This window comes from Ammospiza nelsoni, chromosome 2 (assembly GCF_027579445.1).
Source record: "Ammospiza nelsoni isolate bAmmNel1 chromosome 2, bAmmNel1.pri, whole genome shotgun sequence".
Lineage (NCBI taxonomy): Eukaryota > Metazoa > Chordata > Aves > Passeriformes > Passerellidae > Ammospiza > Ammospiza nelsoni.
Window position 1 is genome coordinate 77,989,936 of NC_080634.1, and position 22,625 is coordinate 78,012,560.

General features: G+C 37.2%; 1 protein-coding gene across 1 annotated transcript in view; it reads left to right on the forward strand.

The window, feature by feature from the left end:
- GPC6 (glypican 6) overlaps positions 1–22,625 on the forward strand; it is a 723,435-nt gene that overhangs the window by 378,546 nt on the left and 322,264 nt on the right. The window contains exon 3 of the mRNA XM_059466017.1: positions 17,556–17,947. Within this exon, the coding sequence (XP_059322000.1) occupies positions 17,556–17,947 (392 nt within the window). The remainder of the gene's footprint in view (positions 1–17,555; positions 17,948–22,625) is intronic.

Below are 22,625 nucleotides of genomic sequence, written 5' to 3' on the forward strand. Positions count from 1 at the left end.
TTGTAAATGGATGTATAACGTGCTTGTAGCTCAAATGAAACTGTAAAACTGACTGGATGCTTTAGTCATTCTGCAAACTTTTGATTTATCTTTTTAATCACTTGTTAGTTTTTTTTTAATGGCAATTAAACACTGGAAATGGCTTCAGCCTTCTTGCTGCATTACTCTTCTCATTGAACTGCTGTCATTTCTTTATGATGACAAGCAATTTAAAGGTGCAAAACCAAGCCCGTTAAAGTGTGTGTGGCTCCTGCTGCTACAGGTGTTTGTTACTAATGAATGAAGTGATAGCTGTTGTTGGAATGTGAGATTTATCTTCCTTTGTCACTTGTGCAGCAGAGAGGAGGTGAGTTACATTGGAAAAGCTGGTAGTAACAGCTCACAAACACAGAAAGGCTGTAGCTAGGCTTTATATCTGTAATACCAGAGTTAATGTTAGGGAATGTTAAATAAAATTTGTTAGCTAGATTGCAATTTTGAACCTTACTGCAGCTACAAATAAAAGAATGCAATACAACAAGTGTTAAGGTACCATTACAGAGATCTGCTAACATTCCAAACAGGAGTTTTAAAAAACCACCAAATACTTAGATATACAACATTAAGAAAATTAAATATGATGAATGATAAAGACCATAACTGTTCTAAAATAATTGAACATGCTATAAAACTGCTTGCACAGGTACAGTGTCCTAATTGCACAGGTATTGTTATACACATTGCTAGCAGTAGCTATACCTAGAACTGGGAAGCAGTTCCTGGGGGTCCCCACTATTTTCTAGTGCAATCATCTCTTTTTTTCTTTTTTTTTTTTTTTTTTTGAAGGAGGGAAGAGACTGTTCATGCCTAACAAAAGTTACTAGTACATTCTTTGCCCCCTCTGTCATGTTATTGCTTCAGGGCTTAGAGGACTAAAGAGTGCTAAGAACGCATTTTGTCATTGAACAAATCTGTTGACTCAAACTGCCATTTTTGTGGTGACTTCTCAGAGTCAAACAGCACCCTAGAGAAAACTACTCTCTGGAAGAAGAAAAGTAACAACAGCAGCAGAATTTCTCTTCTCATTTCCCACTGCCATCCAGCTACATAAAAATAGTGTCTATCTCTCTACCCAGTCCACACTGAGGAGAGAATTTTAAGCTGGGAATATTTCACTGCTGATAGGAGTGAGTCTTTGATATTTTCACATGCTAAATGCCCACAGTTACTTTTTGTTTCTCCATTTGCTGTTTATGTCAAGTATCTTGTTTCCATTTTTTTTTTTTATTGAAGCATTTGTTGAATTTCACATTCATGTATTTCAAAAGCATTATTTTAATCTATCACGTCGATTACTATCTGTATCCATTAATGATTTTTTCTGCCAAATATAATCTGCCTGGCTCTGCAAAGAAGCATGACCTAAAAATAAAGCAGAGAATTTACATCTAGATACCATGGAAGAAGGCAGTAAATCCTGAAAGAACATCAGGTTCAAATTTTGCTTCTTTAGATGACTTTCCATCCACACTTTGCAGCAGTCAGTCTGTGTGTTACTAGGACTGGTATTAATTTTAATAATTTTAGTGTGTGCTGTTTATATAAAATAGAGTGAACAAAGGGCAATTTCAGGGATGAGTCTGAGATTTTGGCTTTCATTTGTTTTTAGCTGCAGACCCTATTTGCATGCAGCTTTTGTGGTATAATTGTTTTTAGTTCTGCTGACATTGTGGCAGGATAGCAGCACAGATAATAACAGATGATGTTTCCTTTTGTGGAAGTTAAGAACTAGCTGATTAATTGTTATTATGTTACACTCTAGAGGAAACATTGTAATTAAACCACAAAAAGCTACATTAACAAAATGGTAGGGGTCTGACTTAATCCCACGAAAGCAAGAAAATTCGAAGTTAACGATGGAGAGGGTAATGTTATGTGTTTTAGGCCAAGTGCTGCTCTTTGGAAAAGAGCTTAGTCTGGCTATTTCTGACTCTCGTGGTTGTTTCTCTGTGATTAGGGCAGCTGCATTTAAATCAAATTAAGTCCTTTGACTTTTCATTGTGTGTGCTTGCAGATCAGGCTTTATAAAAAAAGATTATTGAGCTCAGCAATTATCTTTGGAACTAGGTCTGATGCTAGATTTCATGCTTCCAGGCAGCTGGTCCTACTTTCAACCAGAGGATGAGCTCCTCAGAAATTTTTTTATTAGCAGGTATACTGTATTTCCTGACAGCTTGCCAGAGTAGTCTTGGTGGTATATTTTATGTGGTATATTTTGATTTGCAGTAAAATTCTATTTCTTTATTTGTAAAAATTGGAAGAAGAAACACCTGGTTTATTTGAATGACTGTTTTTCTGAAAGCTAAAATCTTCCAAGTTTCTATATGCACTCTACTCAAGACGTAATTTAAAATTATTTCCACAGTCACACTTCCCTGTCCTGCTCTATGCATCTTCAGCTTTTTTATCTCTCCCACATAGACTGTCTGAAGATTTCAAAGCCTGTAGCGTGCAGACATGCTATCAGGATGAAACACACCAGTAAAAATTCCACAATTAAAAGTTTGAGGCAAGTCAGGGATTAGTCTGGCAGGCTGATCACAGCGACAGCTTCCTCCACCCTGGCCCCTCAGTGATGGAGAGTTACAGCCTGTGCCTGCAGCCTGGGTTCTTGGTTGTCACACTCATCTCCATGGCAGCTGATTGGGAGCCTTGATACTCCTGAAAGGTCTTGATTGGATGCAGTCCCCTTTTGTGTGAACAATTCAGGTAACACAGAACCTAATTCTCTGTTCTCTAGTCTGTGTGATCCTGTGGGAATTTAATAGCCCATTTTGCATCTATTATGGGTAGAAAATTGTGTGCAGGTTGATAGAGTTGGTAGTGAAGTGGCAAAGACAGATGATTACCTGAAAAATTCATATCCTCTAACTAAAAGGCTTCAGTTCTCAAGTATGGATTCCACCTTGCATGCCTAAAGATTACTTTTGCATATATTTCCTGAAAATTAATGCCTAACTCCTAGCACTGTGGCAAGAGAAAGAAACACATAAATGCATAAGTTCCTGGATCAATCACAGGGTTCATATGTAGCTGGTTATTTCTGAAATTTTTTAAAACATGTACTATAAAATTAGTTTCAAGACCTTCTTACTAGAAAGGACAACAATGACAAGTGAACTGTCTCTATGAAAACTTAATGAAAACAGAAACAGTTTTGAAATATTAAGAACTCACTCAATTATGAAATTTAAACATTGTAAATGGACTCCAGAGATATGATTGCAGTTCTAGGAATAGACTTGTTTACGAGCTGTCACAGTTAAAGCATCCAAAATGAGAATACATTTTTCATGTAGTTCTAAGGTTTTAAAAGCAGTAAAAAAAAATCCTGAACTGTATTTTCCAATTTCCAGATTTCAGAGTTAGTCCAGTACACGTTTTAGATGCATATGCCATGAAATCTGTCCTACTTAGTTATCATGCAAACTCATCAGCCACTGCATTTTAAATACAGTGTAGTCATCCTTGTTTTGGGAAACCAAAAGCACACAATCTTACCTCTGAAGGATTTGTTGTTCTAAACTCTCACCCCTATAACAAATATGCAAGAAGCAAGTTCTGTAGGGAAAAAAAGCCAGGGTTTAATATTTCTGAGCAATTTTTTTTTTTTTTTAAATTCCTAGATCATACTCTTTTTAAGTGCTGTCCTGGATTGGAGCATAAAAGACTCCTCTGACTTTCTGTGAGCTTTCCCTGGTTCTCTTCATGTGTGCTTATGATGCTTTTTCTCCCCTCTCTCTCTCTCTCTCTCCTGGAGAGAAGTCCAGCTGCTAGCATCTGTGCACACAAACCATCCTCCAAATCCCTGGCTAACTCACTGATGTGCTGTAGTTTGTGTGCAATTTATTCACCTGCAGCTTTAGCTGTCTGGTTTATATGGGCCTTTTAATTATTTTTATCCTTTTCCTAAATGAAGGCCAGACATTATGCTCACTGACTTCAACAATATTTGTTCTCTAAGCAGTCTAGGTCTAATCATTTAATTTTGCTCTATTAAACAACAGTCAATTGGTGTATTTAATAGCAGCAAGTTACAACCATAAAAGTTGCAGGAAATTTCACTTATTTTGCCTTTAGGGGATTCTAATTCCTGTATGTAACACCACAGCTGTCATCTGGAGGAATCTTTTTTTAGCACCTGTAAGAGCCTTATCTTCATTGCCTGTAGATACCTGACTTAAATATTTGATTTGTAAACACTTTTGCATGGTAGGGTTTGACAAGCACATTAAAAATGGTTGCTCACAAGCTACAAATCTCTTAAGTTACAGCTACTGCATATATTGCACAGCTGGCTGTCATGATGCTAGCAAGATTTTTGCTCTTTGATCTAAAAGGAGTTAAAAATTCAAAGTGTTCAAGATGTTTATCAAGATTGTCATTTCTGAAAATGCTAAGAAAAGCTTTCCCACCATGCAAGCACTGCCCTCAGAAGATGAACTTTTAGTAAAGGTGCCAGCTCCATGCTGAATGGGTTCCTTGCTATTTTTGCTTAAGCCAGACCCTTGCCGAACTCTGCCTGTTGGTGCCCACTTAATATGAAATAGTTGGAGCACTGCACAGAAGCCAGATGCAGAAGGACACAAAAACTGCATTGGCAAATGATCTGTCAAGTGACCCATGAACAAAATCGAGATTGAGTTGCCCTTTGAAATAAACCTATTTGAATTTTATTATCTCTAGAGCACCTTGTGTCTCTAATCTTGTGAAAGGTTAGTATTCCATCCATCAGAGCAAGATTAGAGCTCTGGTTGATGTCTGTGCTTGATGATAACTGAATGCAGCAGTTGGGGCTGGAGGAAGGAGATCCATTACCATCAGCAGTTCAAGGAAAGATTGGGTAAACTTGCTTCATGGTATAGACCATGTACAGTCCAGATCAGGGTAGCAGAAATGAAAGGAGCAGAATATCAGCAAAGATTTAAACCTATTAACAATAATCTAAATGAAACAATATTATCTTATTCCCATCCTTTTTTTTTTTTTTCGTGTCACAGATTAGCTGACCCAAATGGATGCTGCCTAGTAGGCTACAATGCTCGTCACTTTCTCAATGCATGTCTCAAGAAAAAGCTAAGACTAAAGGAGTAAATGAGACAATAATAAAATTGAAAGTTCCAGGGCCCATGACCCTCATATGCATAGATAGAAGTGAAGGATTCAGATTCTGTGATGTAAAAAAAAAAAAAAAAAAATCTGTCGTTATTAATTTAGAAGTTTTTCCTCTCCTACATCTGTTGAAAAAATGATTTCTCTACTTTTATGTCTTTTTAAAGCTCACCTGACATTTTGGAAAAAGCTTTAGTGAACAGGCGTCTTTTTTCCATGTCCTTGTTTGCCTGAACTTTCTAAATTTTGTATTATGCTCTGAATTATATATGTGATTAAATTAATAACATTGATGACCTTACTTCTTGCATTAAAAAAAGAAATATTATTAAATTCTTCATTTTCCTGTGTCAAGTCCAGGCCTATGTATTGCTTCCAGAATATAGAAGTAATTCAAAGGATTAAAATGTGTATATTTTTCTAATCCTTTAGTTCCTCTTGGTGGGTCTGGATTTGTGCCTCTGGCTTTTCTATCCGTGCAGAGCAGACCATGTATTTATGTTCTCACATTTGGCTTTGAAGGATAACAAGAAGCCCTTTGGACCCGATGCCAATGTATCAGCCAGCAGCAAAACAACATGAGACTGAATTTTTTATTTCCTGTCAAACTTCTTAACTTCACAAAGGAAAAAGAAATAGAGGGTAGCTCTGAGATTTTTCAGAGATAGAGGTATGTTAAAGCAGTAGAAATAGTTTCTCTGCAAAGTAGGAACCCATTTACTTCTTAGGTAGTACCCACAGTGTAAGAAATTAAAAACCAAATAAACAAACAAACACCCCCCCCCAAAAAAAAAAAACAAAGCAAAGTAAAATAATGCAAAAAAATTTACATTTTTAGTAAGTTATGTTGATGTTCAGAAATCACTATGAAAATTACTTTCAGCTAGATTAGGATTACTCAGAGCCTGTGACGGGTATACAAATTTTGATGGCTCCTCAGAATAAATAAAAATATTTAGAGGAGAACAACTTTAAAAACAAAACCAGGTAGTAGAAACAAGAAGAAAAAAAATGCAGATTATTCATGGCATTATGAAATATTTCAGTATGTCTTGATTCCAGAGACAAAAGCTGCTGTTTCTGTGTAATCAATAAAAATATTTTTCGGTATCCTCTACAATTACATTTTCAGCTACTTAATTGAGTTTTACTGTATTAGATGACTTACAGTATAAACTATATCTAATACATGCTACTAATCAGTGTTCTTAATTAATAAATATGTTTTAGGCAGTATGACACCTATTGCAGTTAGTGTGACATTAAAACACAAAAAAAATTCAATTAAAATGTATTATATATGCACATATTATGGACAAGTCTGAGTGAACATATGGTCTTTGCAAGAGAGAGATGTATGACTGAAAAAATAATGCTTCTTCAGTGAAAATGGAGAATATTTTCTAGATAATGGCTGAACCCTAATATAAAAGTCACCTATTGGAAACACATTTCTAATTACATGGTTTGTAAATGTGGAAGCACTTAAAATCTAAGGCCATCCAGGCTACATAAAATTATAATGTACTTATGAAGTTTATTATTATGGCAGAGAAGCAGGGTAATTAGTCTCACCACCATGTAACATCCCTAACATTTACATTTTTCAGAAGTTATCAGTGTTTTATTGTGAGTTTGAAAGTCCTTCCACAATTATTAATGTCCTCATTAAAGAATGTTGAATGGTGTCTCAATTAGAAAACAGGAAGCGTGTTCTCTCTTATGTCCTTTTCAAAGGAATCCTTATTTCTGTTTGAAATATACTGTTTGACCCTTATCCTGTGCAATGGCTGAATGTTTCTCCCAAATGACTAAGCATATATACATTAGGGAAACAAAGAAAGAAGTTATTGGATAAAATGTTTTACAACAATATCTTAAAATAAGCATTCATTTTGCTTCTGTATTTCACCAGACCACTAAAAACGTTAGTATTTCAGATAATGCAGTAATGGAAGACGTAAAATCACATTATCAAGCAATATCACATATATTTGTATGTGCATTAAATGAAAATGCTAGCCCTAACCCAGTGGGGTTGATATAAAGGACAGGTTCCTGCAGGATGTAAAGGGGAGCCCCCAGTTTAAAGCCCAAGCCAGACTTCTGATCTAAATCCTTCTTTCTCTCCCCATGGAGAACATAAAGGCAGAGCTGGAGCAAGGCTTCATGCCAAGGTTCCTTGGTTGGATATCTGAGGAGAATCAATGTGTGGCCTGAACACTCAATTTTTGGGACCCTCGTTGTAGCTGTGTGTTCAGGGGTAATGGTTTTGGCAATATTGATAGACTCTGATAAACATTTGGAAAACTTAAGCTGAGCTCTCTTCTTATCACTTTGTCTGTTTCCCTCAGTTGCCATTTCTCTGTTTCTCTGTCTTCTCTCCAACTATTATTCTCCTCTCTAATTTTGCTTTCCTGTTTCACCTGTACTGCCTCATTTGTGCTTATCCTTGCTTATTTTAAGATATCTGCAGTAGTGTAGTGCAGGAAAACAAGTACAGTGCCTTTGGTCACTGCAGGTCTCCCTAGCCCGTTCACTGCCTGCTGCCCAGTAGGACTGATCAGCTTTTCAACTTGTTCTTCAAATCTCATCTCAGAGGGCTGTAATTCTCAGCTGGCAATATTTGTATGAGAAAAGTGGTTAGTGGGGTTTTATTCCCAAATGTTCACACCACAGTGTTACTGTTGTGGCCCAACAAGCTGGAGTAACACCCAAAAATTACACAGGAACTTGTGTCCAGCAGCTGTTCTAGGAACTGAATGAAAAGCCCTTGCCACCAGAAGTGACACAGAGTGTCCACTTCACTTCCAGCTCAGGAGGAAGCATTGGGCAATAATGTGGAAATCATGGCCTATGCCTTCACTTCCCATCAAGCTCTCAGGTAAAATCCATGTAATGTGAGGACTGAGAGAGAGGGATGAGGACTGTATGGCAAAGAAGGCAGACAATAAGGCCTCAAGACTGCAGAGAAGATGGAAGAAGCAGTAAACAGCAGAGGGCCTGGAATTCCAGTGACTTCTGCACAAAAAACACCTACCAACAGAAAAATAAAGACCCTACACAAAAATCCAGAAATATTTTCTAAAGCTCCTACTTCCCACTGAGCCACCCTATCTCTCACAAAACCACAGGAAGCAGTAAAGTTTGCTTAAGCAGTAATTTGTTTGCTTAGAGACTCAATAACTTGTGGATTCATTGAAATATTATTGTCAATATGTTCAACAACTTACCAGCACACCAGCAGCAGAAGCATGAAAGTTTGGTGTCACTACATGGACATATCCATTTAGGGGGATACATCACATGCAGCACAGCAGCTAATAAATGGAAACAATTCCTCAAGTAAACTTGGCCTAGGAGTTTTAAGGCCATTCTTGTGTAGTTCAATCAAATAAAAATTAAGTTATATTGTCTGAAATTGAACATAACCCCAAATATATACCAGTCTTGTAAAGCTGATTTTTCAGTTCATTGTGCTGTATCTTAGATATCAGTTTTCTTCTGACTGGAAAGCTTTCCCACTAGACAGCCTTGCAAGAGAAAAAAAAACATTCGTTGAGAAGGCAAGTCAGATAAAAATCAATCATGCAGCATCTTGATCCAGTGAACTGATGTCTGTAGATGAAGATTTGTGTTGGCTTTAAAGCTATTCAAATACTGACTTCATTTTTTAATCCCTGATCTTTGAAACATCCAGGTAGGAAATTTTATTGACTTCACAAACCTCCTTAGGGGACCCAAGGTCTTTCTACCAGCACATGAATGCAGATCCAGAATCTGAAAGACTGTTTTCTTCCAAAAGTAATATGTCTTTTTTTTTTTTAACATGTGTAGCTTATTTGAGGCCAAGTCTGTTATCCTTAACCTTATCCACAATCTAGGATTTTATGCATTGCCTTGTTTTAAGTCACTGATTGCCCAAATCTGATCTCTAGGACCATTGCTGGTCCTTGACTTTCATACCGTTGCCTTGGGAAAAAAAGTAAGATCATCCCTCTAATAAACTGAGAACATTTAAGTTAGCTTAATTTGCTGTCATAAAACTAAGTTTGTTGCTTCACTGAAGTTTGATCATGTAGCACAATTTACAAGCAAGAAATTCAATCACATTGGCTTTATGTCAGTAACAAATAGTAATGTGTTCAGTGTCCAAATAGTCAAGAAATAACTGGGAAACCAGCTGGGATTTAATACTGCTTGACCTAAATGGTACCTAGGGTTCCTTTGAGTGTAGGTGCAGAAAAATTGGATAAACTCAAAAATTGGTAAATTTTCTTGGAGGTAGTTTTATATTTTTTGTTAGTACTGCTAAATCATAACGGAACTTATTAGCTGCATTCAGAGGTGTCTGGAAAAACCATCAACATGACTTCATTACCTCTTAAGCTTCAGACTTTTATACAAAATTGATTTTTATGTACATAATAATTACCATAGGAAGTCAAAGTCCAATCTGCTTTATAGTAGGCTTCTGCTGGTTAGCTCAAATAGAATTCTTTGCAGATATTTCAATAGTATCTTTCTCAGGTCAAACACCTAAAGACTTTGGTGGTTTTTATAGAATAAACTAATTTTTTTCTAAATTCTAAAATGAGCCTTCTTCAAAAAGGGGAAAAGGTGAAATGAGATTGAAAGGCAAAGAGCAACGGATTTACTGCAGTTACATTATATAAATACAACTGTGCAAATATGCTTTAGCTCTCTGCACTTGCAACTGTGACATGAAAGTAGCTGCAGTTCTAATTTTAAACACATTGTGATGCAGCCAGTTTGACCTGTTTAAACCCCACCTTTATACACTGGGATTCACACCTGCACTTCCTACTGGGTGCTTCACTGAATGCATCTAATCCACTAGATGCTTCAGAAAACACCTCTTTCTTGAAGCTGAGTGAGGCTCAAGACATTGTTTTCGAATACCTCAATGAAGGTTCTGCACAGTAGACTGTTTTATTTAAAGTGGGAGGAAGAAAACAAAGACACTATGCTAAATGAGGTGAGCAAGCCCTCTTCAATCCCACCCACGCTTCAACCCAGGCTGAGATTTCTGCCTCCAAAGCCCGGTGTCACTGCTGTCAAATTGTGGCTGATCATCCCAGTATAAATAAAATTCTGTGAAGGTTTCAGTGTTTTCCTCTGGCCAGCCAGAGGCTCCTTCCTCATGCGTGGCTCCTTGCTGCAGTCAGTTCAAGTTGCCTACTCTGAGAACAGATGTGAAGGCACACCGTGACTTCAGGGCCACATTCCTCCCCAGCACAACTCCTGTGACCTCTGAGCAGCACAGGAGTGAGTCTGGAGATAGCAAGTGCTGCCTCTGGTTCCAGACCTGCTTGTCAAAAAATTGCCTCCTTTTTAAAAAAAAAAAAAATTGGCTTTTTGACAGAATATATAAATTATCCTGAATTAAATTTTATCTAGACTGTAACAAGGTAATTTGTTGTTAATTTTCCCCTATGTCTTCTGGCCCACCTTACACTTCTTTGTATTAAGAGTCAACAAACTTTTAATATGTTTAGAAGATGGTAGTAGATTATAGGCAAGGAAGTTTCATGCAAAATTTTAGATGGTAAATCTCTTTAACTGTAGAACTAGGTGTTTAATAGCCTCTAGTGATACATAGAGAAAAATGGTACAGTCTCTATATTTTAAAACAATTGTTGCACTGAGTCCCATAGTTTATATATTGTTAATATTTTCATGAAAGCTTTAAATGTTTTTCAGAAGAAACTGTGGTGACTCATGAATCTTTCATGAGGTGTTATGCATTTTTATGAACATATGATGTAAAATTCATCATTCTGAAATTCACAGATATCCATGAAGTGCTACACGTCTCTCTTTGGTCATGGATATTCATGACAATACCACTTCTGTAAGCATTTAAATGCCCTTTCATAAATATTCTAGAATGTAATCTTCTGATGCCATGTAACATTTTGCTTACGTTTTATGAGTACTTCACTTGGACATTTTCCACTTGATAATGAAAGCAGAACCTTCAGGGACAGTTATTGGTGTATCTATAAATTATGTGTAAAACTATCTCATTTCTTTGTTTTTATTCCTCACATTTTCTTTTTTTGTTATTGCTCTAAGTTCAATGAGTTCTTTGAGGGCATCTTGGGAATTTCAGGTTTCATATTTATAGCCAAGGATATATTATCAGTGTAAAGTACCACATGCAACAGTATCTAGATTCTAGAGTGCTGTAAAGACTTCAAAAAGTATATGTCATATCTAATATTCCTTGTGTGAAACTTATGTGTTTCAGCTAGTTGCAGGAGTGTCTGTGTAGAATCAATGGCAGGATGAAATCTCCCTTTCCTGCGTACTCAAATGACCTTTTGCAGTGAAAGAACAGTGGATTTAGCATTTGAAGGTTGCACCTGCATCCCCTGAAGTTGTTGATAATCTTCTTATTGATTTTGGTGTTGCAGAATAAAGTCTTATAAGCCTTTATCAGTGCATGTAATCAGCCTTGAGTAGATGACAGATCCTTTAACTCTGTATTAATGTTCATTTGTACTACAGATCCTTTGTGCTTTGGCATTAAATAATGCCTTAAATTCTTTGTCAAATTAGATTCCTTTTCTGATAATGGCATTTGATGTATAAAAAGCAGCATAGCTTTTTTTCCTTTTTCCTGCACTGGATCCACCCTGTGCAACCCAGCCCATCCTAGATGTGTTTGTGTTTCTTTCCCATCCTCACGTCTCTCATTTTAGCTTAGGACAGTCCTGTTTGCATTGTCTCTGTGCTCCAGGGTGGGGAGTGGTTAAGGATGAAGCCTCAGTGGTTTCCCTTCCCCATGTCTCATTTTTTTCCCACAATATCCTGACCCATAAGGGAGAAGAAGTCACAAACTCTTGATGGGAGTCAGGGAGAAGACCACAGTGAATTCTGCTGCTAACAGGACTTGCAGCAATCTGAGAAATGGAGGGAATAAAGAGGGAAGAGACTCTCATCTTCATTCACAACCTTTGAGACTGCACTTCTAAAAAATTTAGGCATCCAAAATATCATGATATTTACAGGTCTGGGACAGTCTAGAAAGCCATCCATTGACAGCTAGATAATTTCACACATACCCAAAGCATAACTCAAGTATATAAATGACCTATTCTGAAATTTGCAATTATAAGGCACATTTAATCATTGGATTAGTATTTCTTTGCTTTAAATGCAATGTATATATATTCAAAATGAGTTTAAAAAGGAGAGCAGTTTTCAAAAAATCTCATCACATTGCAGATTTTGTTTTTTTCTAATGGAAGATGAATTTTTTTTTCCGAATTGTGACTGTTGAGTGTTTTTAAAGGTCAAAGCTATAAGGGAATTTTAAAATTAGTTATTCAGGCTAACTAAAAAGCAATACCAGTACACTGTTAGCCTTATGCAAGCAATTTGTTTGCTCTTGAATATAAAACAAATGTAATGTCAAAACTGAGGAAGAAAAATCATCTGCTGTAAATATTCTCCTATAGCAATTTTTTTCTCAATCAGGAAGTTAAATTGAGTTCTTGTTGCTGTGTAAGGTTAGTTATTGTTTAAAGAAAGTCTCTAGAAACCTAAAGCAGTTGGAAAATGAAAAGGCATAAAACCCACAGAGGTTAATTTCACTTGAATTTCCTTGAGATAAATCACAACTTTCACTAATTGATGCCATTGTGGAATATCTTTAAAAAAAAAGAGAAAAGAAAATAATAAAGCCTTTGCAACAAAAAATATGAAGATTTCACCAAAACATTTTTGTTTCATTAATGACTTCCTGAAGAAAAAAAGACAGACAGAAACAGGATGCTGGAAAAGGCTGACATTGATATTTATAATATGTATGTATGAATGCAAGTATCTGTAGGTAAAGAACCCCCAAAGACTCTTTCTCTCAAAAAGCATAGTCTGTTTACATGAATTCTAATATTCCCTTGCCATCAACCTTATTAGGACTGGAAGTTCAAACATTTGCAATCAAGTTAGGTACACCAAGCCTGCATAGGGTGTAAATACATGCACATCTTCACAGTAAATGGTGGATCGTGGTAGCATGGTAAAGACTGGTAGAATTTACATATCTAGGTCCTTAGAGCTCTTGGAAAAGCAAGGCCCCCACAAGAAGGAGAACAAGGCTATGATGGGGAGCTACCAGTAGGGATTGGGTGTTGTTAGTCTATGATGGATGAAATCAGGATGTCACTCTGAGCAGTGTTTTATGTAAAGACTGATGTAAAATCAGGCATATATCACTGTCCAGAGCTCTGTGCAGCTGGGCTGGTTTCTTCTCAGCTAACAGTGTATCAGGTGCACCATAGTATCTCTTCAAGTTCTGCTAAAAAGGAAAGCTGTGCAGAATATATGATAATTAAATGAAATTATCTTTTTGGTTTTTTGGTCTTAGAGCTCATGGATGTATTTTTGGTTTTAGGAATTAGAAAACAAACTGTTTCTAGCTTTGCACCTTGTCCCACAGTCAGACATTGCTTTTGCTTATTACAGAGGAAAAGAAAATGGGAACTTATCAGGTTGGGAATGATCATAGAATATCCACTCAAACATAATACAAATTTGTGTCTGTAAAACTTGCCTCTAGGTATTTATCCATAGATTTTGTTAAAAGCAATTATTACATCATTCATGCTGCAATATTATCCCTAATGTTGATCCACTGACTTGCAGTGACAACTAGTTATCACTTTGGAAATAGACCAGCTCCCATTTTGAATGCATTATGACACTAGTTTGCCTATGTCAAAATAGCGTGAGAATGTCAGCTTGCAGTTGGCAAAGTACTGTGAGGACTAACAAGACATTATTTTTAATTTGTGAGCTGTTCCTACCTTTCAGTAATGGACTCTAGCAATTCTGCCATTTCAGTTTGTGACTGAATTGTCTTATCATAGCCAAAATATTTTAAAACAATTCAGACTTCATTTGCAGACTGTTACTATCTGTCTTGCATCCTAAGTTTACAAATAATGTTTAAAAATGAAAACTAGCTGAAGTGTGATCCATGGACTAGAAACCCACCATTTGAATGTATAGAGAGAATGTCATAGCTTGCAATAGCAATTTTCTCTCCATCTTTTCAGTATCTCAGTGTGCCTTAGACCTTATTTGTTTCAACTACCTCATAGAAGTGATCAGGCTTCCCGAGACTCTCTGGTTAATAAATTAAATCTGTATGAAAACATGCTGGCAACAAAAGACATATAGGACATATACTGTCATATGAATGAATCATCACTTCAAATTAGGAAAAATTATTTCCAACATTAACACTGCTCATGACAACCTATTTTGGCAGCAAAAAAAAAAAAAAAATCACAAGATATATATTTTAAAACACTGCGCAGCTCTGTCTCATATGGATTCTCCTCTCCCACCCTAGTACTTGAGTGCCTTCCAGAAGCACATTAAGCAACATGACTAATGTCTGTCTCATCTTCATTCTTTTACTTGAGGCTGAAAAATTACATTCTTTTTCAAAAACTACCTGCAAGTTGATGAAATATCATCTTTGCAATGAACGTAAAATTTTTACATTACTGTGAAGACCATGGCAAAATTCAACCTTTGCAGAAGCACACACTGTTTCTACTGATATGAGTGAACAAGTGCTCAGTTATGCCAGGACACAGTTTATATACATAAGCACTGCAAAGCAGACTACCTTCTTGATACATGGGAGATTTGCAGACTAAAACAGCAAGCAATTCTTCAAAGCAGCATTCATTTTGCTGGATGAGAGTTGATTGAGAAATTAGCACAACATGGGTGATCTCTTTCTGTCTGGAACTAAAAAGGTATCCAATTTTGCAGTTGCTGTTGATTTATTATTCTGGTCCTGCATGGGGTTACTGATGCAGATAGCTCTCTTAAATGTCTTTTGTGTCAAAGTGTACAAAAGACTAACACTCCAAATTTATAATGGCATAATTTACCTTTAGCAGTAGCTCTCAAAGACTGGAGACCTGTAAGAAGACTAAAAATTAAATAACTGTGCTGCTTAAAGGACATTAGCTTTCCTACACAATAAATATGTATGGCTTCACATTTGGGACTAGCATGAAATTTAAGCTTGTAGAGTTATTGGAAATGTTTATACCACAGTATAAATAAAGATTGTGACCAGCATGGGCCACATTGTGCTGGATGCTGTACAAGCAGAGAATAAATATCTACCCCTCCCTGGAAAGTTTGGTTGGCTTCCAACAAGCTGACTGTGAGACTGCTAAATAATACACCCATACAAAGAAAGAATAAGCTAATAATCTCAGACAAGATGAGCTGTCAGCAAACCCAGTTAAGCTTTGCTGTGACTGACTTATGCAGTGGCATTATCCTTTAAAATAAAGAGTGGGATTCCCAGTATAGCTATGGATTGTGAGGAGCCAGCATGTGAGTTGTTTATAGCAGCCTCCCAGCATATATAGGCTGTTGTCATTCAATTGCACTGGTGGGAAAGCCTGTCTCCAGCCTTAAAACAAACTTTAATTTGAGCCCCAGGTTCTCTGCCATGTTTTTGCTTTCTGGGTTGTGTGACTAGAGAATTAGATTTATTCAGCAGTGCAGTCAGTGTGCATTATTTCTAGAAGTGCTGAATGTACAAAATAGTAATCATGGTGATTTAGATGTCAAAGACACCACTAGATCAGGGCTAACACTGAAAAACAGCTTTGTTTCACTTTTCTCTTAAACAGAAGCCTGTATGTTGTAGACATCAAATTATTACGTTTGGCAACAAAATTTTTATTGTGGGGTTTTTTTTTTCTCCTTTTTTTTTTTCCTTTTCCCTACATAAATTATTTGGCAAAAGCATATCCTTTTCTGAATGTAATTTATTTCTTATGAAGAGCTTCAGTTTTAATGAAAATTTAGACATTGATATATTTATTAGACTATATTTCCCTTTAATAAATGCTTTGATGTAGCAAGTATGTTCTCAGTGTTCTGTGTATACATTTCCATAATAACCCCTTTGCAGTTTTCTGGGAGATCAAAGGCTGCAGCTCTGCACAACTTCTGCCAGAAATAAGAGATTCTTTTCTTACTGAGTCTTTGTGGACTGGTCCACAGTGTTTGGTGGATTCTGTTTTCATCTGATTACAGTTGCAAACCCTCAAATTTAGTATACATTTTTTCTTACTTAGTCTTAATTTCTGTCCTGTCTTTAGCATTGCAGTGGTTCTGTGGTTTTTATAAGTCACTGTAGCCATAGCAGGGCCCTGTGTTAAAGGAGTATTCACATGATGGCATTAGCCAAGAGTGTGAGAAGTCAGCACATCCCTGCAGTTAGCACACACAGATGTGTCTGTGGGCAGTGTCCACAAATTAAGAATCTGGTATCCCAGACCTGGTGTGTGTTGAATCCTGCTTTGCTGCAAATCACTTAATTGCAGCCATTACACATTTTGCCAAAAGTACTGCCATCTCTGCCTTGCTGTCTGCAATGCCTCATTTACAAACCACAGGACTCTTTTCCAAAGTGGTTTAAGAAGGTTGACAGCAAGCCCTGTAAAAAGATGGGATCTTCTGAAAGCCAGGAGATACTATTTTTCCTTTGGCCAGCTGGGTTTAAAGAACTGTTGTACATGCTCAGTGAAATTTTTTGGGAAATCCTAAGTACCATATTGCAATTTAAAAATTTGAATAGAGGAGATTATTAAATATTTGTACTTTATCCCATGGGCCCAATTTCCAGTAAGAATAATTTCCACAAGCCAAAATTTAGAAATTGTTTATGCTTTAGGTCTCAGTAGATAAAATCACAGAAGCACAGACTGGAACTAGTAGGATGGTTGTAACGTGACTGATGAAGGGTTCTAGCACTGCTCTTCAGTAGAGTAAAAACTTATTGAAGATACTAACATACTGTTACCATTACCTAGACATGTGACACTTTTAAGAAGGATCCTTCTCATTTCCACTCAAGTCTCTTTCGAGTTCTCTTCAAGAATATATGCAAATAAGTATTCAGATTTATTTCCATGGTTTGCTTCTACATTGTAAAGGCTTGATCAAAATGGAATCTTAAATTCTAAAATAATTACATTTTCAGTTAAATCATCATATTAGTGACTTTGCTTTTAGCTTAGAAGTTTTATTGTAAGGGCTGTGGAGGGACAGGGATTACTATGTTAAAATAGTACACGAAGAAGTGGAAAAACCCGCACTGTTCTTTTAAATGGGTTTTTCTGCTCAGTGCTATAGGTTTTGCATCTTTCGACCTTGATAGGGAATTCAGTTTATACTCTATTTTTCTTTATTTCTAAATGATGAATTTCACTAGTAAAGTGCTGGGACATCAACCTATTACCACAAATTATGATGAGTTAGGAGTGCAATAAGAAGACCCTTCGTACCTTGCCGTTATGGCCACTAACACCTGCTTGTTTTGCCTGCAGAGTTTTTCCGAGAACTCCTGGAGAACGCGGAGCGATCCTTGAACGACATGTTTGTCCGGACGTACGGCATGCTGTACATGCAGAACTCTGAGGTGTTCCAGGACCTCTTCGCCGAGCTGAAGCGCTATTACACGGGAGGCAACGTCAACCTGGAGGAGATGCTCAACGACTTCTGGGCTCGGCTGCTGGAGCGGATGTTCCAGCTCATAAACCCCCAGTACCATTTCAGTGAGGACTACCTGGAGTGTGTGAGCAAGTACACGGACCAGCTGAAGCCCTTCGGAGACGTGCCCAGGAAGCTGAAGGTTCAAGTGACTCGAGCGTTCATTGCTGCCCGCACCTTTGTTCAGGGGCTGACAGTAGGAAGAGAGGTTGCAAACAGAGTATCCAAGGTAATCTGAAAGCAGAATGGGGTTTTTTTTTAGCTTGAATTTCTTCTCAACTTGCCAGAGAATTCAGAGAATTGAAACCTGTCTTTGTGCTTTTCTTTTTTTTTTTTTTTTTTATCAGTAAAGGAGGTGTGTTTTGTTGGTTTTTATGCCTACCAATACACCCACTTTAAGTTCATAAATAGGGGCAACGGTTGCTTTCAGTTCCTTCTGGGCATATTAAGGCACTACTGACTGGAAAGCATTTCTCTATGCTTAGGACCCAGTGAAATACCAATATACATCAATGTTATAACATGGTAATGATTTTCATTTGTAATTCAAAGCTGGCTACATATATAAAAGATGGGGATTAGATCAGAATTTAAGTGTTTCAAGCAAATTTATTCTGCTGTTCATTAGCAAAGTACAGCCCTCACAGCATTCATTCATCATGCAGCTGGGTGATGGATTTTTTTAAGAAATGTCTAGTCATGTTTCTGATGAGAAAATAGACAAACAGTGACACCTCTGAAGCCTGAACTTTCCCAAAGGATGGTTTGACTCACATTTATTTTAGGTTTAATTATTTATCTATGCAAATATTTATGACAATTGTAATCCTTGAGGGCTTTGCATAATTAAAGAAAAAACCATGCAAAAATAACCCATCTGGGCACCAAAAATGTGCCTCAATGACTTTCTCTCATACAGTATTTCAAAATCAGGTATAATTTTCCTGAATTGGTGTTCCAGCTAGATAGTTGCTCTGTGATCTCACTGTTTCACAGTCCTCATCATGTATTTGGACCTTGAATTCTGAAATACTTTCATGAGATCCACTGTGAAATGTTCAAATACTCACTTCTGAACAATAAGTGCATGAGTGATTTGGATGCTTGGCCCATACTTTCCCACGTTTACAAGCCTAAGCCACTCCTCCACCTCAAGAGGACTGTCTCATTTGATTCATTTAATCCACAGTCAGAAGGTGAGGTAGAACCTATACATTGTACAGCAGACTGCAACTCAGGCACTCAACAAGATGGGGCTTTAAACTTTTCTTCACCTGTATTATGTGATATTTTACAATTGAAAGTTGAGAAGCCATGGAGCTAAAAATGTTGTCAGGAAGGGAGAGCCTGATTTTATGTCTAGGAGACTGCATGGGAGAAAAAGGTAATTTTGCACTTAAAATTCAGTAGATGAGATATGTGATCCTTGCTGGTCAGCTAGAACCAAAGTCTCTTCCTCCAAGTGCCTTCCTGAGCTTCAGTGTTGCCTTTCTGTGATTTCTGGCACTGTCAGTTCTTGCAGGCTTTCTGAATGGTGGCAGGGTGCCACGGTGAAACCCCAGGCTGCCTAGTCTAGCTGGGGCAGCTTTTTAGCCTCCAAATGTGCAGAATGCATAAATCTACAGCCCCAGATTTCCTCTGAAGAAAGATGATGTCCTCGTGCGTCAGGTTCTAAGTGAAAGTACGGAGCTCTGATGTCACTGTTGTCTGCAGGCATTAGGTTTTGCTGGATCAGACTGTGGAGAGTAAGCTTTGTAATTCATGTAATAGATGCATAATTTGTGAATCCTCACAGATTAAGGTCTGATTTGTCTGCTGAGATGTCACTTTCCCTGTGTACGTACATGGCTGTACAGACTGTCCAGGTGTCTCCTCTGTCACATATCCAGGAAATGTTTTCCTCTCAACCTCTGGGCTTTGGGTGTATAAGCCGTCTCAAGAAAAGGGTTTATAACAAGATCACTAAATGATTCTATGATCCTATAATGAGAGCTGCTAACTCTGAAATGATACAGTGGGTCTTTTCCTAGTGTCAGTTGAAGATGATAACAGTAGCTCAATAGTGCTTCTTTTGGTTTTTTTTTTTCTTTTAACATGAAGGAAACATTTGAAATCATCGTTAAAAGGGTTCAGTGGTGGTGCAAGACACAATAATGTCTTTATAGTGATACTCCATTAGACTACATCTAGAACACTGTGTGCAGTTTTTGGCCCTTCTTGTACAAAAAAGACGCTGATAAACTGAAGCAAGTCCAGTAGAGGCTGCCCTCAGGATCTGGACTGGATTGCTCGTCCTTGAGCCTGTGGGACTGGGGCTCCTTCATTCTGGAGAAGAGGCCACTTCAAGGGCAAGTAGCAGTTGCTCCTGGTGCCTCTAGGGAGGTCATTAAAGAAATGCAGCAAAGCTCTTTACAGTGGGGCATAGTGTGATATGATGGGCGTGAGTTGATGCATTTTCTCTTCTCCTATCACAGCAGGCCCTAATAAAAATCCCACCCCCATCTTTCTTATAAATGCCCTTTAAGTGCTAGAAGGTTGCTAATCAAATCTGCCTGGAGCTTCTCTTCTGCAGGCTGAGCAACCCCAAATCCCTCATGTCTTCACAGGAGAGGTGCTCCAGCCCTCTGACCATTTTTGTGGCCCTCCTCTGGACCCAGTACCACAGGTCCATGTCTTTCCTGTGATGCTGAGGATTCCAGAGCTGGATTTATTAATCCAGGTGGGGGTCTTCTGAGAGCAGAGTACAGGTCACATTTCTTTAGGATCATTATCCTGCGATCCTATTAAAAAATTAATAAAATCAATATTTTGCTGAAGTGAAGAATATACTTGATTGCAGAACTATATTTGGAATTAAAATCTTAGTGGATTTATTCATACCCACAGCATATGCAAAACAATTTCTGGCCTTAGGGATTTTGTGTTACATGCAGCCTGGTGAGGCAGATATGAAGAGCCCCAAGTGGCACCAAATATTCAAGATTAATAATTGTCCTGTGGATAAGATGTGATTACTCTGAGAATGAATAGTTCATTGCCATTTCATAACTGTAGACTTTTATACTGGTTTATCTACTGTAGAAAATGACAAATCCTTTTCTTTAAACATAATTTTAAAAGACTACAACCATTTATTAGACTTAGCACATAACTGCAGCCAAAAATGAGACAGGTAAACATCTTTTGTTGCTATTTTGAAAGTCATCCAAATTCAGCACAGATTTCTTTCTCATTGTACTCTAATATTGAGAGATTCTGTGATAAGGATGCCACACCTGGATAAGTTAGGAGAAATTAATAAAGACAGAAAATGAAAGGAAGAACTGTTGCAGTTCTATAAAATCCTTTGTCCATTTTCTGCACTGGCTGGGAACAGAGGGGAATCTTCTACCTGCAACATCACAAGCTTAAAAGATTTTTTGCTTTCTATTTGTGGACCCATTATTTCGCTGAACTGCCACTGACATAGAGAAATGTTGAGCCTACACCTTAAACACCATGAGAAAGAGAGTGACTAATGAGAAAGTTGTAACATCTCCTTTGGGCCTTTATTGTCTCATCATCTTCTGGACCATTTCTGTAGAGGGTTGGTGGGTCACGCACGAAGGATTTGTTCCCTCTCTAATGTCAGGGACATATCCTTTCTAATTTTTCCTCAGAGAGATTGTAATGTCTGAAAACAATGCAGTTGGTGTATTCCTTGCAAAGGAGCTACACTTCCTTTATTTTAATGGGGTGTGCACTCAAGCGCACTCCAAGGAGGCAACACATATCACAAACATTTTCCACTTACAATAGGATTTTGCAGTTTAGCAATTTGCTTGTCAGTGAGATTATAATTTAGTAAGTCACACTTAGATAAATGGGGAAGGAGGGTGGTTAGGATGTCTTATTTTTGTAATTTTTTCTAATACTATATTTCAGTTGCAAGCAGACACAGTTGCTTCCATGTGCCTGAAGTTTTATTACACTGTTTTAGTTGAACAGTATTTTCATGATCCCTAAATCTAATTACAATTTTTAATCTTCAGAGATTTTTAAATCTTTTCATTTCTCATTCTAATGCATTAAATTTCTCAGTGCTATGTTCCTGTGCTGCTTAAATCTCCACTCAGTACAGTATATTTCCACTGGCTTGAATTGACCAGCTTGCTAAATTATATACATATATTCTAGAAAGTTGTATAAGCATATGAGCAAAAAGTAATTATTTCTTAAATTGAGAATATTAACTCTTAATTTAAATCAATTTATTCATTAATATAGAAGAATTCCTAAAATATCTCAAGTTTAAAGGTCCCTGTAAAGATCACTGAGTCCAACTCCTTGCTGCTTGCAGGACTAACTAGAAATAAACCATATGACTAAATGCTTTATCCAGATGCCCCTTGAGCTCTGACAGTTTTGGTTCCATGACCTCTTTCCTGGGGAGACTGTTCCAGTTACCAGCCATCCTCTGAGTGAAGAACCTTTTCCTGATGTCCAATCTGAACTTGCCCTGATGAAGGTTCAATATATAATATTCAATATGCAACATCAGAGCTGCCACTTTCGGTATGTCAGAGGTCTGTTTAGTTGATTTTACATCAGTGGCAGTAGTTTAAAGGTCAGTGTAGGAGCAGAGCTTCTCAGCTGCTATACTTTCTTCAGCTGTGGGTAGTAGATGTTTGTGGATGTTTTGAACAACTGTTTCAGAAATAATTAGTTAAATTTTCTACTACCTGTTTTTTTCAGTACTTTTTTAGGTTCTAAAAACCAGGCTTTTCTGTTTTGATACCATTTGGTAAAAAAAATAGTTCTGTTCCTCCCTGTTCCTCTGTAAAAATATAGCATATTAGCCTGTTATCGTTAATAAATTTACTTGTTATCAACTATTTTCTTAGATAAAATAAATAAATAAACTAAAC